Below are 20,809 nucleotides of genomic sequence, written 5' to 3'. Positions count from 1 at the left end.
GAATGCAGGTTAGTTTCTAAAGTATTTAATTCTTTGTTTTTAATTTTTTGTTCCTGAATAAGCATGAGGTGAAGCAACAGAAAGATGCTAATAAAATGGTGGCACCTTCATTTTATGTTTTTAAAACAATACACTTCTTATTCTGAGTTTCTGCCAATCACACTCTTTGTAACACGAGCTACAAGAACTCAGCTTTGAAAATAGTCTTTTCAAATGACAGCATGTCTACAGGAAGTTCTCCATATAACTATCAGATGCTATTTTTTTGTTTGTTTTGTTTATCTTTGGGTTTAAAAGGAAGGTTGTCATTTAAAAAGCAATTAAAAGATTCATTATTCCTGATTTCCTTTGTAATGGAAATTACAGCAAGTATATAATACTTTGCACACACAATGTCTTAAGATATTAATCACAGGAATTCTGACTCTAATGGTAACAAAGTCTAATTTTATTTCACTTTGAAAAGCTATACCATAATATAGCAGAGAAACAGCTTGATCTCCATGTAGAAAATCATGAAAATTTCAGAGTTTTTAAAAAGAAAGTCACATTAATTAGCCTTCGAAATTTATTTTTTTAGTAAGGAAAGTGCCAAGAGTTTTGGCAGGTAAACTCAACCTATTTATTACTTTTTAAAATCTCTCAACAATTGTTACTACTAAAATTTTTATTTTAAAAGGTAGAATTATCTAACTTCACAATTTTGTACTTCCAAATTTGTGTCACAAATATCTCTGAAACAGAATAACCAATAAAAGGGAATAAAGGAAAGATAAATCACAGAGAAATGTAAAGGAGCCTCTATTTCAGTAAACATCATTTATTAAAGACCTAGTTTAGTATCAATGAAATTAATTTCAGTACAGAAGGTCAAATTAAAAAGTAAAGTATATCAAATATTGTTATGCACTTTATTTAATTTTCAATAATCTCACGCTCTGTTGAAAATAAATTAACTTTCTAATAATGCAAATGTTGAACTGTGGAAAACAGTGAATGCTGTAGTCCTCATTTAATCAGATTAAAAATGTATACTAATTACCATCTTAAAGACTCAACTATTTAGAGTAAAAGAAATATGTTTAATTTTTATTAACTGTTTTCTGAATTTATTGGTCATAAAATTCATTTTTAGCAAAGAATATTTTAACATTTGTCTCCTGGAATACAGTTTTAATGAATGAATATAATTTCTCAGAAGGTATTTCTCCCAGTTCAAAGTTATCTTCCTATTAGTACTCAATTAAAAAAAAATTATTTTTCTAAATAAAAACCACTGGAAATGTATTCAAAGCAGTGCATATAGCATCTTTTTCAGAATCCACCCTTGGTCTTTTGAGTTAACAATAACAGAATCATCCCTAATATCCCATCATCACTGTCACCACTACGGGCCCCAGGAGTTTTAATAACCTCTGGGTCACCAAAGTTATATCACAATAATTGACATCATCATGTATTATAAAACCATATTTTTTATATTTTAAAACTATGTATTTATATATAAATATGTATTTCTATACAATAATAATGCTTTATGAGGTCTAAAATACATGGCAAATTGAAATATATGTTACAATAATGCAAAAAAGGTAAGTGGACTTAAAGTGTCCAAAGTCCTAGCATTATCTAGGGAGCATGAAAGTTAAATTAACATGGGACTTAATAGGTCATGGATGTTTGTTGCCAGCTCAAGGATTGTCACTAAAACAAGAATACATAAATCTTTAAGTAACAAGTTAATAAAAAGAGAAAGTTAGAATGAGAATAAAAAACAAAGAGTACATTAGTAGATCTAAATTTAAATATGCAAGTAACTACATGAAATATAAATGGAGTAAACACTCCAATTAAAAGACAAAGATTATTACACTGGGTTTAAAAAACAACTATAGATTTTTAAATATATAAAAGGTTGAAAGTAGAAGAGTAAAAAAAGATGAAAAAGATATGCTATGTAAACATCAAGAAAAAGAGAGCTGGTATAACTACACTATCATCAGACAAAGAGAACTTTTAAGGGAAAGAAGCAATATAGACCAACAAGAGAGATATTTCATAATGGTAAGAAAAAGTCAATTCACCAAAAAGATATAAAAATTCTAAATCTATATCCCCCGAATAATACATAAACAGTATATAGTGTAAAGTCTTTATTTTAAAACTATATTTTTTATATTTTAAAACTATGTATTTCTATATTTTTTAAATGTCTACATGGACATTTGGTAGTATTATTTAATATTTTTTTAGCACCTCTATACACAAGCCTTTTAATCAAGGACTGAGTATAAATCAATGTTCTGTTGCCTTATTTGCTTTGCCATCAAATCATAATAAACCTCCAACACAGATATGAACATTCCCATTCATCTTAATGGTGCATTAATGACCTCAAGCCATATCTTTTTCCAGTTAAATGTGTGCCCACCCCATTAAGTAAGGAATCAAGGAGGCCATATATTCCACCCTTTCTTTTTTAGGACCTTAAGTCTTTTTATAAAAACAAAGGCATCAAGTACATTTAAATTTAAAATATAAAATTACAGACACCTCTTGGATTTTAAAAAAGAGTGTTCTACTAAATGAAAAGAAAGAACTTTAGCACAGGAAGGGTTCTCAGAGATGAGTTCTGTAGTCAGACTGCCTGGATTAGAACCCTGGTTCTTTAATTTACTAGCTGTGTCACCTTAGACAAGTTTTCTAATCTTTCTGTGCCTCAATTCTCTCAGCTATAAAACGGTGATAATAATAGTATATACTTCAAGGGACTGCTTGAAGTAATGCATCTTAGAAACCTAGAATACATTCTGGCACCCATATAAATGCTAAGTAACCGAGTCTATAGTAGTTGTGGTGGTGGGGATGACATTACTATAACAGTGGTGGTGGAACTGTAATGGAACATAAAAGTAACAGCACTAGCAACCGTAATAGTAAAGGAGAAGAAGGAACAATAATTGTAGTAGTAGAATTAGAACTAGTTGAACTAGTCATCATTGTCAGAGTAATCATCATTTTCCAGGGGTTACAAACTCAAATATTTCCAGAAATCATGCAAATGACATCAATGAATAAAATGAGACAGATCAAATACAAAAGGAAGTGTTAAAGACTACAGAAAACTAGGAATCTATTTCCTATATAAATGCATTCAGATTTATTATGTAAAACACTGATGTTATCAAAGGAAAAGCAAAGTATGTGACCTAGGTCATACGAAAGATAACAGTTACAATCTCTGATACAGTCCGAGTTATTCATTTAAATTAAAAAAACAGTATGGTTGTTAATATGGCTAGCCATTATGCTTGCGAAGTAACACGGCTGGCAGGACCCTAAGTTCTTTTTATACTCGGTCATCCCCCAAATTACAACGACCCCCACAAAATGCTGAGTGTCACAGATGTATGTTTGCACCTACTATTTCTCAATGCACTGAGTTTTACCACAGGCTTGAAACTGGCACTCCGGGTCTCACTTTGATTTCTTCTTCCGCCCACCCCACTTATAACAGTTCTCTTTCAGGACACCACATATTCAGATTCTACTCAGCAAGCCTGCTGATATCCATCCTTCACACATACCCAAGCCCTCCAGAGTGGAAGCTTTAGCAAGCATCATGTCAGTGCTGGTGGGCTGGCAACATTCCAGAACCTCATCACTAGTAACCTTCTCTATCCTTTTGATCTTAAATATGGCTTATAAATGATGTTGATGAATTGGTTCAAGGAACCAGATGTGCTGTTTGTGGTGGAGATCCCTGTCACAATCACAAAGAGACAAGAGTCCTATATATTATATTATAGACATTCAGCTGACTTAGAGAGTACTGCTACATTACCCCAACTTTTGTCTCAACTGGGTCACGGTTGCAGTTATACAGGGTCAATAAAAATGTTTAGCTTCATTTTCCTAGGACAAAAATGAGCCAGGCTTTCTTAAGTCTGTTTTACTATAATGAATCAAAAAACAACAAATAAATAAAACAGTGCAAAACCTTTTGCATTTCTTAGATATACTCAATTACACCCATAGTCATCTACACCCACCTAAAGGTCTCAGCCTTACATTAACAGCTTCATAAAAACTTGGTAGTAAAATTTGATTTCATTTTCACAATAATATACTTCTATCATAGAACCACAAAATCAGCCTGAGATGGAACTTTTTAGAACACCAAGATCAGTATGTCAAATAGAAATATGGGAGTCACATACAGAATTTTAAATTTCCTATTAAACACATCTGAAGAAGTAAAAAAGAAGCAAATGAAGGTAACAGTAATATATTTAACTCAATACATCCAAAATAATTATTTCAAGATTCAATTAATATTAAAGACACATTGTAAGAAATTTTTTACACTTACTTCTTTTTTCATACTAAGTTTTTGAAATCCAGTATACTTATGGTACATTTCAATTTCAACAAGTCACATTTCCAGTGTTCAACAGTCTCAGGTCACTAGTGGCTACCTGACCGAACAGGGCAGAGCAGCTCTAGACAAAATTAAATCCAAGGAACTGACAGATGGTGATTTAGTTTCTGCCTGACTGCTGTTTTCTCTTCTTCTCATCTTCATTTGTTCTAAGGTGCAGTTTCCTTTTAACATGTCTTAATCCATCTTATGTGGTTTAAATACCATTCTCCTAGGTCAATGATTCTGAATGATTTTTGGAATAGACTTCCTATTGAAAATATGTAATAATTTGAACCTTACTCTAGAAAAATGTACCTGTGAACTTGTTATGAGATGAACTGTATCCCTCCCAAAAAGACATTTTGGGGTCCTAATCCCTAGTGCCTAACAATGTGATTCTTATGTGGAGACAGAGGATTCACCGAGGTAATCAATTAATGAGGTTACTGGCATGGGCCTTACCCAATGAGACTGGTGTCCTTTTAAAAAAGGGAAATTTGGATGCAGCATAGAGGGACAGTGATGTGAAGAGACCCAGGGAGAAGATGACCTTCAACAAGCTGAGGAGGGAGGCCTGGACAGAGCCTTCCCTCCTGGCCCTCAGAAAGAATCAACCTTGCTGATATCTCAACTTGGGACTTCTATTCTCCAGAACTATGAGACAATATATTTCTGTTGTTTAAGCCACCCAGTTTGTGGTACTCAGTTATAGCACCCCAGCAAACTAATACATGCATTTACACACATAATTTTATATATAATTCCAAAGGGTTCAAAGATCCCCCTGCTAACTACTTAACCAGAGGTTAAGAACTCACTTTGAGATTAGAACAAACCAAATTAAATAGCAGTTAAGTAATGTTTTCTGTCAACTATTAACATTAATTTTATCAGCCAACATTTGTCCTAAGTCCATTCTCAGATCAGTCCTCTTACTACAATGGCAAAAATATAATTTTTAAACTGTCTTCAGAATCCTAAAAGTCACTCACTGCATATTCTGAGGTTTAATATTCACATGGGTTCATATGACATTTTAAGAATATATCCTTGATTATATGATCCACTCCCCATGTTTAGTACATGTCCTCTTAAAATAGAGAGACTGTTCTGGGAAAGTATTTGTTTTCTTTAGATGCTTCTCCTTTTTTCACCTAATTTATATACAAATCCAAACAGTCTAAAACAGGATTTCTCACATGGAGTGCATGGCATAATAACTTCCACTGAAAAAGTTCCTAAGGTCTTACAATTTTGAGAAATGTTTCCCAGTACATTCTACCCTTCATTACTGTCTACATTAGCTTATTAAAGACCCTGAGAAGCTATGCAGAAAAGAAAAAAATAAGTGACCACATAATTTTTCTCCCACAACATATTACCCATTGAAACAGCAGATAGATGAATACTTATGTCAAGTCACCATACTCTGTAAAATTCTAATCTTAGATGCTTGGAGCAAGATGGTACTATTGTAGCCACATAGCAGGCTAACTTTAGGTTAGCAGATTGATTGGCCCAATGCACTTAGCCACTGCTGCCAAGATCATTACTTCTACCAACACCGCTAAATGTGGGTATTCTCCTCCATGCTGAGTGAGCCTTTTTTTGACCCAGACCTAAGAGTTGCCAGTCCTCACAGCCTCCCAGGTCCTGAAAGAACTTCCATACTGACCAAACTCAAGGAATATGGGAGAGGGCAAGAAAGGAGGGCACAGGACAGGAGTGGGGACAGCCCTAGGCAAGAAGTGCACAGACTCCCAGTTCTTAATGGAATTTCAGCAATTTTTCAAGTATAAATACTTCTCATATTGCTCTTTGCCTTTACTAATTTCCAGAGCATTTCAGTGAATCGCTTCTTGGCTTCCTGGCTAAGATCAAGGGCAGAGCACTTCAATGTTTGTTTCTTTTTTGTCAGTTTAGATTTCTAGTTACTTTTTTGGGGAGATTAGATAACCTTCTCATTCATCCATAGGCAGATATAAATATTCTTTTTTTAAAATATTTTATTTATTTATTCGATAGAGAGACACAGCGAGAGAGGGAACACAAGCAGGGGTAGTGGGAGAGGGAGAAGCAGGCTTCCCGCTGAGCAGGGAGCCCAATGCGGGGCTCAATCCCAGGACCCTGGGATCATGACCTGAGCTGAAGGCAGACGCTCAATGACTGAGCCACCCAGGTGCCCCCAGAGATAAATATTCTGAACAGAATTTCCTTCTGTCTCTCCAAGAATATATATAAAGATATAGAAATAGTTGCCTAGGAGGTTATATCTAAGTTTTATTTTAATAGTGTAGCATAGAGAAATTATCACAGATTTACTACAAATCTTTGGTATATTTGAGATTCTCAGGTAGATAAATGCTAAGTCAAAACCTGAAGCAATTAATATACAGAGGGAGTGAGAAAAGTCAAACAGAAAAAGATAAATACTGTATGATATCACTTATATGTGGAATCTAAAAAAGGCCAAATTCATAAAAACAGAGTAGAATGATAGTTAACAGGGGCTAGGGTAAGGGAATTGGGAAGATGCTTAGGGTAGAAACTTGCAACTAAGTAGATAAATAAGTCTTTAAGATCTAATGCCCAGCATAGTGATTATAGGCAACAATACTGTATTATAACTTCAAAGTTGCTAAGAGACTAGACCTTTAATGTTCTCCCCACAAAAAAAGCAATGATAAATATGTGATACAGTAGAGGTGTTAGCTAATGCTACTGTGGTTATCATACTGTAATATACAACTACATCAAATCAACACATTGTACACCTTAAAATTACACAATGTTATATGTCAACTATATCTCAATAGAAAAATATACAAGGAATAACCTCAATAGAAATATGTGCATTCTGGAATTTTTTTCATAACTATGTATCATGAAGTCTTGTTTGTTTAATCTGATGATGTTGACTCTCTTTCTGGAGAATTTATGTACAAATAGAATCTCCTCTTCAACAGAAGTGTTCTCATCATTCTATTGCATTAATTGCAATTTCCTCAGTGTTGGGAAATTTCCGAAGTTTTTAAAATATCTCAAAAAGAGATGTGCAAATGTGGTTTACTACTACAGAAGTCAAATATTTTCTCATTCTTTTCTCCTGTAACATATTTAACCTTTCTAGGACTCTGTTTCTTCATCTGAAAAATGACAGGCTTGAACTAGAAGATCTAGAACTACGTGAGACCTAGATTTCTGAAGTACATAATATCACTCCTCAGCAATGTTGCTTATGTATAAGAGCCCATAATTGCTACAAAATACACTCAAATTGCTCTTCCAGTTTTGTGACAGGTTTCACTAAATCAAGCTTTTTTTTTTTAAGATTTTATTTATTTGAGAGAGAGAGAGAGAGAGAGAGAGAGAGAGAGAGAGAGAGAGCACGGACAGTGGGGGAGGGGCAGAGGGAGAGGAGGAAGCAGACTCCCCACTGAGCAGGGAGCCTGAGGTAGGGCTCGATACCAGGACAAAGGGATCAAGACCTGAAGGGAAGACAGACGCATAACTGACTGAGCCACCCAGGTGTGCCCTAAATCAAGCTTTTTATTTATAATTTATCAATAAATGAGTCTATGATAAACAAGCTGGATAAGATTAAGGGAATAATCTGTGATTCTAAAGTTGAATTTCTGACTAATCTCTTTGGCAGTACATGTTGTTACCCCTTCTGTGAGTAGACATTCACTGTTTGAAGCAACGAGCTCTTTGATACTTAGAAATTTTGGATTCTGTTCTATTTTTAAAAGCTACTATATCAGTATTCATCAACTCTTTGACATAGCCATTCATTTATTTTCTAAAAGGCTATTCTATAATCACACTTCCTTTCAGGAAGCCCACCAACTAAGTAGAAGCCTAAATTACTGATAGCAGTAACACAGGGACCTTCCTGTTGGTTAAGAATCAAGACTAATTAAACTAATGTGCTAAATCCCAGGCTCATAATTATGCAGACGAGTGTTAAGCTTATTTTATTTGTTTTTAGTGGTTGTGCACCTTTAAAATGAAGCTAAGAAGAATAAAACATTCTAGAATAAGTATTTTTCGTATTTATCTTTTAGTAAGGCTGATTTAATTGGTCTTTATTTTAAGAAGTATTGTCAATTCCTACTAATAGAAATAGTTACAATTTAAAAATATTATATTAATTTAAAAATAAATAATTTAAAATAATTAAGGAGACATTAAAATAATTCCTCTTGTAAAAGCTAATTAGGAACCAATTAAGCATAAGTTTTCAAAATGCTTCATAGGAAAGATCCTATTTCAATGAAATAAGCCCAATCTTTGTACTAAATATTCACCCACATTCTGAATTATGTTAACACTAAGAAATCTTTCATAATAATGGTTAAAATTCTTAAGACTATTCATATATATTTAAAAATTATTTTTACATACCATTTTACTATTATTACAGTATCAAAATGGTTATAAATATGAAAAACTGCATAACCATAAATTAATTTTTAGGTTATAGCAGATATTGTTGGGGCAAATAAAAGGCCACGTGAATGCACTGCTAGAGGTTTTGGCACTCAGATGCTATACTAATTACACTTCTGTCTCTGTATTTTGATGAGGTTCTGTTATTCGGGAGACCTACTTCAACCTAAAGTTTCTCCAAAGACATGGACATCAGATGTTACCTTGATTTGTATCCCAAAACACAGAAGATTTCCTGTAGAGAAGGTTGTTTTACTATATCTATAAAAACCCAACAGGGTTATTTTTCCATTCAATTAAAAAACAAAACAAAAAACAAAAACAACATGGAGGTAGGGCAAATCCAGACAAACCAGGAAATCCTTAAAGCCACAAGGAGTTAGACAAACTAGGTGAGAGTGAAAGTAATCCATCCTCCTTGGTAATCCAGGGGTGGAGCTATAAACAGAGACCATAGCAACCAGTTTATCTATCTTAACCTTAATCTGAAACAAAGTTAAATGCCTATGGGCTTTAGTATGCAGTAATCATTTATTTCTTAAACTAAGTCTGTAATACCATTGCTACCTATTTAGAAATTCTGGAAGTTAAGAACAACAGAAAGTAAATCTTGCTTTACATATTTACAGAAAACTGTAAAATGTAGGTATGGGTGGTATAGACTGTGATGTTCAGGTTTCAGAATACTTCAGAGATCTCCTTTTAAATAACCAACTTCTAAAAATTTTAGGGGTTTTTCATACTATATGGTATAACACATATAAGCATGATGTAGTTTATTAGATTGGAGTACTGTCATCAGTTATTTCCTCAACAACCCTAATGATGGGGGGGGAATTTAAAACTTTGGAGAAAAAAAGTAATAAAAGAGATTGCCTATACATAAAAAAGTTACCTATCAAGTTTCCTGCAAACTACAATATCCCTATCATACACCTGGATATATGTATAAAAATAAGCAGACCTTTTCCTTGAATGAATACTGCGGAATCACTAAGTGATCTTGGTCTCACTAAACTTTTATCATACAGGAATGGGGTAAAAATGTGAATGACTCATGAGGAAATTTGATGGTTTTAAAAATTAATGATGAAAACACATTTACATAATAGAAATGACTACTAAGTTAAACATTTAGCATTTTAAATAAATGGCTTTCTGAAAGAATAAGTATAATAAATCGCATCAATTTTTTTCCTCCTGTTCTTATTGTAGGGAAAGCACACATGAACCTGCATACCTAAAATATATATTCAAATAAATTAATAAATTTATTTGAATAAATAAATTTAATAAATTCAAATATTTACTTGTACAATAAGAATAGGTAATTCATTATCAAGATGACAGAGTAAGTTCAGGAAGAAACTTTCATTGCTCTGGTCCAAATACATAGTAATAACATATAAAATACCAAAAGACGAAGCTATGATTATATATATAAACATATATCCCATGGACTAAGAGTACAATTTTGTCCCTGTAAAAGAATGAATTATAGAATCTGGTAAGTTATAAAGAAGCCTATTCTGTTGTTTAACACATAAAATGTTTCTCAGATATATGGAATCTGGTTCTTATTCAATATGGAATCTGGTTCTTATTCAATATCAAGCATTTTAGGTCTGAGGCTCTTTTTTTTCTCCAAAATTCAGTTTCCTGAATATTTCTTACTGAAGCAGAAGGAAAAGGATAGTTAAAATGTCGAATAAAAATGCTCTTAATTCTTGACATCAAAACCTGCCAAAAGCAAGTTAAGTGCAAAAAAAAAAAAAAAGAGAGAATCAGAGACCTATATGTCAAATATGTAGTGAACTAGATTTGAGTTAAAGAAAATATGCCAGGTAAAAGATAGGAAAAAAGGTACAATGAACCAAACATTTTTTTTAATGTTTTATTTATTTTATTCATGAGAGAGAGAGAGGCAGAGGGAGAAGCAGGCTCCCCGCCTAGCAGGGAGCCCGATGCGGGGCTCGATCCCAGGACCCCGGGATCATGACCTGAGCCGAAGGCAGACGCTTAACCATCTGAGCCACCCAGGCGCCCCTGAACAAACATTTTTGAAGAGAAGAGAAATTTTGCCAGATTTAAAATAGTACAATTGTAGTAAAGCTTTGCCTAAAATAGATTGAACACATAAAGGACCCCATTCTCATATACCTATTATTTAACCATGGATTTTCTCTTCAACAATAATTTTCATCTACTTCAAAGGTTAGTAAGATACTCTGAGTAAGGAACAAAATCAAAGTCCATTGTATTTAATAAAAATTTTGAACATTTAGATTGGAAAGAGTACAGATTCCCTTTTTAGTGAGCTTTCAATTACATATGATTATTAAAGAATGACTTCATTTTATATTGGGTCACTAATGTAAAATAAGCATTGCCTTCAAACTTAACTCTGCTGTGCAAAAGTGAGAGTGTATGTGATTGTGCGATCCAATTCAAATCTAATTAGAATCAGGTTAATCAACCAACTTATCTAATCAGCATCAGTAAATGTCCATGACCCCCAATTAGATACCTTCCTATGTCTTTGTCCATTTATTCTACTTTCTTTTCTGTCATTATGGAAAGTGCCCATGCTCCTACTTAACCAAATCCTGCCACTTGTCCATTTGATCCCATCTTCACTTAGGAGAAAGAGTATTCCAGGAATTCTGGCAACATTTTCCCCCTTTCCTTTCTTACTCCCATCAATATGCAAACGTGATATTATTTCTCTCATCTAAGAAAAAGACAAAAAAAAACCTTGGCCCTATGCACCCCTCCAGCAGCTACCCAGGTCTTTCCTTTTCTTTACAGTGCAACTTGCTAAAAGTGTTGCGTAGGCTTGTGGTTTCTTCCCAACTATCTCCTCTCACTCTTTTGAACCTTCTATTCCTGCTGTCCCACTGAAAATGCCTTCTTAAGATTTCCAGGAACACCTGTGTCCTACAGTGTTTGCCTGCTACCTCCTGGCTGCTCCCTCTCAGCCTTCTTTGCTGGTCTCCTTACTACACACCCAAGTGCACTAGGGCGGAGTCCTTGATTACTGCCCTTTCTGGTCTTCTCAAACTCCCTTGATAGCTCAGCCAGCTTTAAATACCTCTTTACTTAAACATCTTCGGCAGGAAGCCCTCTCCCTAATTCCAAATTTGTATACCCAACTCCCTACTCAATATCTCAGAATTAAGGTTTGAAAAACTGAGTTCCTAACCCCGCTCTTGCGTACTCCCCTAATTCAGTAAGTCAACTGCATGCCTTTGGTATTCAATCCAAAACACTTATCATGATTGTTGTGTGTCGGTCTCTCAGGACAATCCCCACTTCACCAACAATAATATGCTGCCTCTCAGCATGGCTAGAATCTGCTCGTTGTGTGTCATCGTCACTGCTATCACTCTGGTGTAAGCCACTCACATCCTTCACAACTGTTGAACCAGCTTTCCACTGTTCTAACTTCTGTGCTTACCACACTACGTATACTCCATTCTCAACACAACAGCCAGATTAATCCTGCTAAAACTCTGAGTCAGATCATATCACCTGATGTCTGAAACCCTCCAACAGTTTCCAGTGTAACTGAAAGCAAACCTTGAAATGCTTACAATAGCCTATAAGGCCCTACACATGATCTGCCCTCTCTCTGACCTCATACCTCCATCCCCCCATCTTCATCGTCCTATTTTACCCATACCTCCCTCCATGCTGTTGCTTAAACACATCAATAAAAAGTTGATGAAAGCTCCCACATCAGGGCCTTTGAACTAACTGCTTTTTTCTGCCTAGCATGCTCGCCCCACAGATAGACCTGTCACCTTCTCACCAAGGCTTTTTCTGGTGCCCTGGCTAAAATTATAACCTTTATCCTACTTCCACCCCGACAGTTTCTATTGTCCTTCCCTGGTTTATTTTTCTCTTCAGCATTTATCACTATCTAATATAGTTGATATTCAATTTATTCATCTTATTATTGTCGGTTTCCCTGACTAGAATTTATAAGTTCCATGAAAGCAAAAATATTTGATTATTGCTCTCTCTGACACAGACTAGTTCCTGGTACAGAAGAGACACTCAGAAAATATTTGCTAAATAAATGAACCAAACATTTATTTTGAGACTACTAGGCTTCTGCCAGAACCATGTAAGTGTAAGATGAGTTCAGGGGCTCCTGCCTCTAGGAAATCTATAAACGTTTAGAAAAGTAATTCATGGATTTAGATCTGAGGGACTGAGTAAGGCTCAGGTACTTTAACTTAAACTGCCATTTCCCCTTCTCTTCCCCTTTTCTGAATAGTGAAAGAAGGCCCAGCCTCAAGACAATCAGAAGCATTCTAGATCACCCTGCTCCTTGCCCATCCGTAGTTCTAGCTAGATAAGATCTCACATGTTAAAGGCAGCCTGCTTCAAGCTAGAGATAACTAGCATGAACACATACATATCTTGCTTATTCCTTATGCACCCTTCTTTAATAAGAAATAGCATGCCTTGGGCGCCTGGGTGGCTCAGTTGGTTAAGCGACTGCCTTTGGCTCAGGTCATGATCCCGGAGTCCTGGGATCGAGTCCCACATCAGGCTCCCTGCTCAGCAAGGAGCCTGCTTCTCCCTCTGACCCTCCCCCCTCTCATGTACTCTCTCTCTCTCATTCTCGCTCTCTCAAATAAATAAATCTTTAAAAAAAAAAAAAAAAGAAATAGCATGCCTTGGTGTGTGTGTGTGAGTATGCATGCTTGTTTGTTAATGAGTTGCTGCATTTTATAATAAATATTAATTTTTAACATTAAGTACTTGAGGTTTCAGACTAAAAACCCTGAAGAATTTTTGTAGAAAAGACTTTTTTCATAACATTTTTCATTACGGTTTATTACCTTTAGAATAAGAAGCCCGAGTGAGATATTCAACAAAGGTAATGAATGCATTCCTCTTACCTGGAGCTAACACAGAGGGATCAGGCAGGTTTTCCCTTTCCTCATCAGTGCTTTCATCATAGACTGCATCTCTGTCAGCAGTCATTTCAGAACATGTTGTGGTTTCCCTAGAAGCGGAAAAAGGTAGAATTATAAATTTTTGGCTCACCCCTGGCTAGGTATCAAATTCACCAGTAAGTAAATATAGAAAATATCCCTGGAAAAATACTGTAGTTAAATAAACATATATTGAAATATATATGATTAAGATGAAAGCACTTTAAAGACTGTATGTTAACTCTCTTAAGAACAAGTTTCCCTTCTACCTAATTTAAATGTGGTTTAGTGCTCACTATAATCAACTCTTGAATCAGTTTCTTATCATATTATTCATCTATCAAAATACTGTTCTTCCAAATTATCTTCTGTGGCTCAAAGAGTGTTCAGTATTTTATTGATCTCAAAGCCGTTCTGCCTTGCTTCTGATTGCCCCCAAATTCTCAGAGAGGTATCTTTCGTCTTATTATGAAGATGCCAAGTAAGGCACAGAGAGTTTACAGTTTGCCCAAAGTCGTGTACTAACAGATATCAGTGCCAGACAGCACTTGAACTAGGACCATCTGACATCAAATGCTGTGTTCTTCATATGACGCCATTAGTAAACCTGTGCATTCTCTTGGATTCAGGGCAAAAGATCCAAACCTGGGTCCACTAAAATAATTAAGTGGATAAATAATAAATAAAATAATAAAACAATAAAAACCAGACTAAAATAATTATAAGTGTCCAAACCATACCAGCTATAAGTCACCTATGATTTTTCCTTAAAAATCAAGGCTATGTCCACTCTCAGAGCCACTTGATTCTAAAATTAACCACTACTTAGACACCAAGATTACAAATGTGTATTCAACTCTGCAGTTTTGCAGAAGATAAGTTTTTATTATTTTTAATGATGTCTAAGAATTACACAAATAATACTTAGATAAGTCATATGCCAGTTTTAGGGATTTAAGTGTAGTTATGGCAGTGGGCAGAAAAGGAGGGATCATGCTGAGAATTCTCCAGCCCATTGCATCCAACAGCCAGAGCATCCAACCCCAGACTATCAAATGATCTCGTATTACTAAAAAGTTGGCACCTAACTTTCATTAAGTTTGGGAAAAAATTCCATCCAAATTTCTGTATCTGCCATCTCAAAACAGACAACTCAAAATACCTTTCAGGCTCAACGTTCTTTTCTAGTTCTTGAACTTCATTTAACAATTTATGTAAGCTTCTAATCTTCGCTTTCTTCTCATTCAGCACCAGAATAAACCGTTTATAAAGATCAGTCTCCACAGCTTCCTTAGCACTCACACATTTTTCAAATCTAAAATGTAAATAAACAAATAAATAAATCATGCAGTTTTTCTTAGCATTAATATTATTCAATCCAATACTGAAGATGATTTCAAGAAAACTTTTCAAGGAAAATACAATTAAAAATCACTTTTATAGATTTTCATTGACTTAAAGTTTTATACAGATAATTAAACAATTACAATTTATTGTTTATTAATGTTAGTAATTATGCAGTGAGATAAGGATCAAATTGGAAAATGATACCCAAAAAGCTTTTAAAACATCTAAATACCTAAATGTAATCATTTATTTACATCTACGATTTATTTCCAAGAGTATTTCTATGGGAGGAATTTCACACAAGAGTAATTATAGCCTATGTTTCCTGTACTTTACTAATATTACTATAATAGCAACCATGATCTTGTTTTGTGATTAGGTGATTTACCTAATCAGTTTTCCCTAAATAGACTATGAACTGCTCCATGGCAAGAACATGACTTAGGCAGTTATCAGCACCATATACACACACTCACGTATGCATATATATAATGAATGAAAATATCCAACTTGAAATTTCCAAGGAGAGATTAATGAAGCAGCAAATGAGAAACACTATATATCTTCAATTTTAAATATATAAGACAAAATATAAAATTCTCTCTATCATTTATAATTCTTTCTACAATGTTCAAATGAGCTAACAAGAGATTACACTAATTTTATTCTTCCAGATACAAAGAGAGCTAACAGAGACTATATATATGATATGCTCATTCACACAAACCACGAATAAACCTGTATTTTAAAGATTCAAACATATATTATTCCATATAAAATATTATTTTAAATATAGTCTTGCTCTGCCTTGTTTTCTCTTTACTATTTATTTATACTTATTCTATGCAGGTATTCTAGTATTTTTAATATATATGTATTTATGTACATATATTTTATATATTTGCAATATAGAATTTTTCATTGAAAAATTATAAACAAAAATGTCAAAATTTGATACCTTTGATATACATGTTCCTATGCTTTCAATAATCCACCTATTTAGAGATGCAAAGAATCAGGGCCTCTTATGGAATGAAAAGGAACAAAAAGCAGTATATTTTCTGGGAGCAATTACAACACTCATAGTACAATCATTGCCACAGCTGTGAACTCCGTAAGGGCAGAGACCATGTGTGTTTTACTGACTGCTTTATCTTCAGTGCCTAACATAGTGTTTGCCATTCAACAGATGTGGAGTAGCTATTAGAAAAATTAATAAAGGGAGTTAATATGGACATCTTATAAGGAAATGGAGAATCAGTGATTCTGAATTTATTTTTCACTCCTTTAACAGCTATTCACCATTTTAAGAGCACCATTTTTCATCCCCTTCAGCTTCTAATAAAATTTGTGGTAAATATTAATATAACAGTACTCCTTTCATCAAGCAAAGCTCTCTGAGAAAGAAGTATACCAAAAAGTTGGGGGGTGGGGAACAGAGACAAAGTTGAAGAGGAGCTGCCAGTATCAATGGCTTATGTTAAGCAGGAACATCTCACTGCATTTTTATTTCAGATGCAAAGTGTTAAACATTCTATCTCATTTTTTTGTACTATTTTCTAATGTAACATAAGAAAAAAAGTTTAAAAGATGAACACCACCAAAATACTTGCGTACACTATAAAATACGTTATACAAAGGCAAATTAAAAACCAATTACAAGAATGTACAATAAAAATCTTGTGCATTATATAAAGTTTTAGGATCAGGAACCACTTGGTTATTTATCTGATTTAAATGCATATTTAATTTCCATATAAATCACTTCAATAATTCTTAATTGATAGGTTATGTGCACTTAACAACTATCAAGCAAATTTCAAAATCCGTATTAAAACTGACATTTGGTACAACACAAGGATTACAAATGAAAATAAATATAAAAATAAAGTATCATGTACTTTGTCTAAAGAATACTGTTAATCCTAATAACTAGTATCACAACTACACTGTCAAAGGTAACATGTCTGTGATAGGAGAACAAACAATAGAATAAATGGCATTCTATGACTTAATCTTGCTTGGTTTTAGCAAACCTTTAGGATTTTCTTGCAACCAAACTTCTGACTATCAAACTGGTTAACACTTCCTAGACAAAGCTAGGGAGTGGGGGGTTGGCTGGGATACAGTATTACTGTGAACAGGACAAAAATTTATTCTCAATTATTAATTTATCAAATTTGGAGAACATTATTCTTCTATTAAATACTCAGTAACTAAGAAGTACATACCATCTTCCTTACCCCATTTTTAATGCCAATCCTCTCTTACAGCATTATGATGCTACTAGGCCTTCCATATTACTTGCCTCCTGCTAACCTTTCACTGAAAAAACTAGACAGGTATTAGAAGTTGAGGCCATTTAGTGAAAGAGAGACATGGGATTCACTGCCAAGTCAGTGATACTAAAGGAGAACTCACATACAACTAGATTAGACTACAACTAGTCCAAGGATCATCTCGAAGGCAAAACTCAAACCTGATGAAAACATAAATAACATCAAACAGGAGAGGGCTAATGATGCTTCATCCTTTCAACAGTGACTAGGACAAAAGAACAATAGTGTTAAGGTTAATTAGTACCATAGGGCTGACATATCTAAAAACTATGATGAAAGAAGAGTAATTTTAAAAAATTAAAAGGATAAAGACTAAGTATGGGAAATACTGAATATTCTAAATAAAATACTTCTCTGCAGGGCACCTGGGTGGCTCAGTTGGTTAAGCGACTGCCTTCGGCTCAGGTCATGATCCTGGAGTCCCGGGATCGAGTCCCACATCGGGCTCTCTGCTCAGCAGGGAGTCTGCTTCTCCCTCTGACCCTCTTCCCTCTCGTGCTCTCTGTCTCTCGTTCTCTCTCTCTCTCAAATAAATAAATAAAATCTTTAAAAAAAATAAAGTAAAATAAAATACCATGCAGGAAAACAAAGAGTCTAAGAAGAATAACATCAAAAAATAACAACAAAAATAAGAGCAGAAACAAGGCAATTTCATGCAAAAATACAATTCAAAATAAAACAGATTAAAAGATAACCCAAATAAAACATCAGATACATAAATGGGAACATGTGGTGCTTAGAAATCGTGCAGTAATCCTTATATTTACAATCAGCTGTGGCCAAATTTATATCCAGGTCAGGGATGTACAGCAAAAGAAAATGTGAATGGAGTTCAGAGGACAAAGAATGCTAAAAAGAACTGGAAAAGAAAGCAGTGGTAAAGAGATTTAATAAGCCTTTAAGTACTGAAGAAGATGGTAAACAGCTGTTCCTCGTCCTCTCTGACGACAGAACAAGAGGAAATGGCCTTCAACTATACCATGAAGGACTCAGATTACTAAGAGACGGAAGGAAGAATTTTCTGACTGTGACTGTTCTTAAACACTATAATGGGCTACCAAGGGGAGTTGAAGCTATCTCCTGAGGTCTTTAAAAATCAGACTGAATTCATCTGGATATAATGTGATCCTAGCCTGAAGGCAGAGAGATGAAGTAAAAGAGCTTTCAAGGTCTCTTCTATTCTTATGATTCCATGAGTGTCAACCCAATTCAATCTGCTGAGAACTGCCTCCAATTACAGGTTTAATAACTATAACGCAGAATAAAGCTGGAGTTTCTAACTTGATGTCTGAGCTAACAAAAGACCTATTTAGTAATATGGAACTCGAGAGTTGTATTTGAAACTAAATAGGAAAAACAAGTGAAATAAATATAGCTAATAACTTAAGGATTCACATACAATATTTCTAATGTTTTCTCCTTCACCTAAACTATACAAAATTAAATTGATCCAGTAATGTCACTTGTTCAAAATGGAGCTAAGACCACAATTATTAAACAGTTAATAAAAAATAACAGCAGATATGTTAAAAGTCTGCACATTAAAACTCATTTTTTTACTCATACTGTAATTCCTCATTTCTTATTCAAACTTCATTTATTCTCCACTGTCATCCCAAATGGAAATAGCTTTCGAGTTGGTTCTGATTATAATTATACGTATTTCAATTTCAAAATACAAAAAATACCCCCAAAGAGTAAAAAAAGAAATTTAATCCGCAATTCCAGACATATACTATTACATTTAATTTTCTCCCTCTAGATATTTTCTATCTTAAAGATGTATTTTGCAAAAACTGGCATACTATTCCTCTTTTTGATAACTCACATTTCTCATCTTAACATATTAACATTTTCCATGGTACAAGCACATGCGTATATGACTGTTTTTTGCTCATATAATATCCCATTGTGTATTACATTTATTTAGGACCTATCTACCATAGCTCTAAGGGAATTCTCAGCATCTATTCTGTGCTGGTCCCTCCTTCATCCTCCCATATATACACAGTCTGAAACAATGATGGGGAAGAAATGATTGGAGCATGGATGGACACTGATATAGGAGTATCAGAGGCTGCCCAAAAAACTGAACTGTGGCCAGGCCTAACATGATGGCCACCACTCTAAAGATTCTCTACTTTCTATGTTCTCAGTTACCGAACTCACTATGTTCATGTCCTATTTCTAATTTCCCTAAAGACTATTCATCAGTACTACTGCCATATAGAAGATGGAAATTTAAATCCTTTGGCTCATTTTCCACCATACTAAGGCTCTAGAGAGGGAACATTTAGAAAAGTACTGCTTGGCCATGACCAAGATGTATTTACAGCTCCTTAAAATGGCCACCTTCTCCTCTGATAGGAAAGAAAACCATTTGGGAAATTTGGAAAATAGAGAGAGCTAACTAATCGAGAATTCTCTGGAGCAGGCTCACTTTCCTGTTTGGGAGGCTACCACAATAGCACACAATCTTCAACCCCTGAAGAAAATACATGACCCAGTATTTACAAAAAAAGAATAGCTGGAGCATAATAAGCCCGGGGATGAGAGATATGGTTGTGCTTTTGATCAAATGGAAACGTTTTGCCACAATAATGCAAAAGCACTTTCTGGACAGTTCAGGAATAGCAAATCAAGCACCAGGGGGCCACATATTATACACAGCCCTCCCCCAATGTTTTACAGCACAGGGTGCGTTTGTTTCCACCGTCTCATCTTTGTTCCCTGCTGCTTTCCAGTCTACTGCATTGGTGTTGAATACTGATGAGGTAACACCTCTTTCAACCTCTGGCAGACATTTTAAAGCAATTTGTTCAAGGACCAAGTACTCAGTATGCATTTTTGTGGGTAATTTGTGGAACAAATTTCCTATCATCTTGAGGGTATTTTGAGTTTTAAATATAATGGCTTATCACAGTCACAGTACATCTCCCTTAATTTGATTTATTTCATATATAAAACAGAAAAGCATATCCAAACTACAGATAAAGACCCAGAACCATGCTTTATAGCACAGATATTTGATACTGATTCATACTAACATGACTTTAAGGAGAAAAGGAAAAATTAACTTATTTTTCCATATGGTTTCCTAATATTTACACAGCTTTGATTTGGTCTCTTTTTTTTTTATACAACTGGAGATAAATGTTAATTCAAAAATAAAAGAGAACAAGACACTTTCTTAATATAATCACTGAAAGCCAAATATAGTCAAGTTCTAGGTGTTAAGTTTACATGTCTTACATTAATAAATATAATTGGATATATAGAAACATAATTCCTTCTAGTTA

The 20,809-nt window shown here is 34.4% G+C and overlaps 1 protein-coding gene across 6 annotated transcripts in view; it reads right to left on the bottom strand.

The window, feature by feature from the left end:
* XRCC4 (X-ray repair cross complementing 4) overlaps positions 1-20,809 on the bottom strand; it is a 285,081-nt gene that overhangs the window by 167,435 nt on the left and 96,837 nt on the right. For all 6 annotated transcript variants that reach the window (XM_027606568.2, XM_027606569.1, XM_027606570.1 and 3 more), the window contains exons 5-6: positions 14,987-15,139; positions 13,789-13,895 (exon numbers count right to left, since the gene is read on the bottom strand). In XM_027606568.2, the coding sequence (XP_027462369.1) occupies positions 13,789-13,895; positions 14,987-15,139 (260 nt within the window). The remainder of the gene's footprint in view (positions 1-13,788; positions 13,896-14,986; positions 15,140-20,809) is intronic.

This window comes from Zalophus californianus, chromosome 5 (assembly GCF_009762305.2).
Source record: "Zalophus californianus isolate mZalCal1 chromosome 5, mZalCal1.pri.v2, whole genome shotgun sequence".
Lineage (NCBI taxonomy): Eukaryota > Metazoa > Chordata > Mammalia > Carnivora > Otariidae > Zalophus > Zalophus californianus.
The sequence above is the reverse complement of the archived record's forward strand: the minus strand, read 5'-3'. Positions and strand labels throughout refer to the sequence as shown.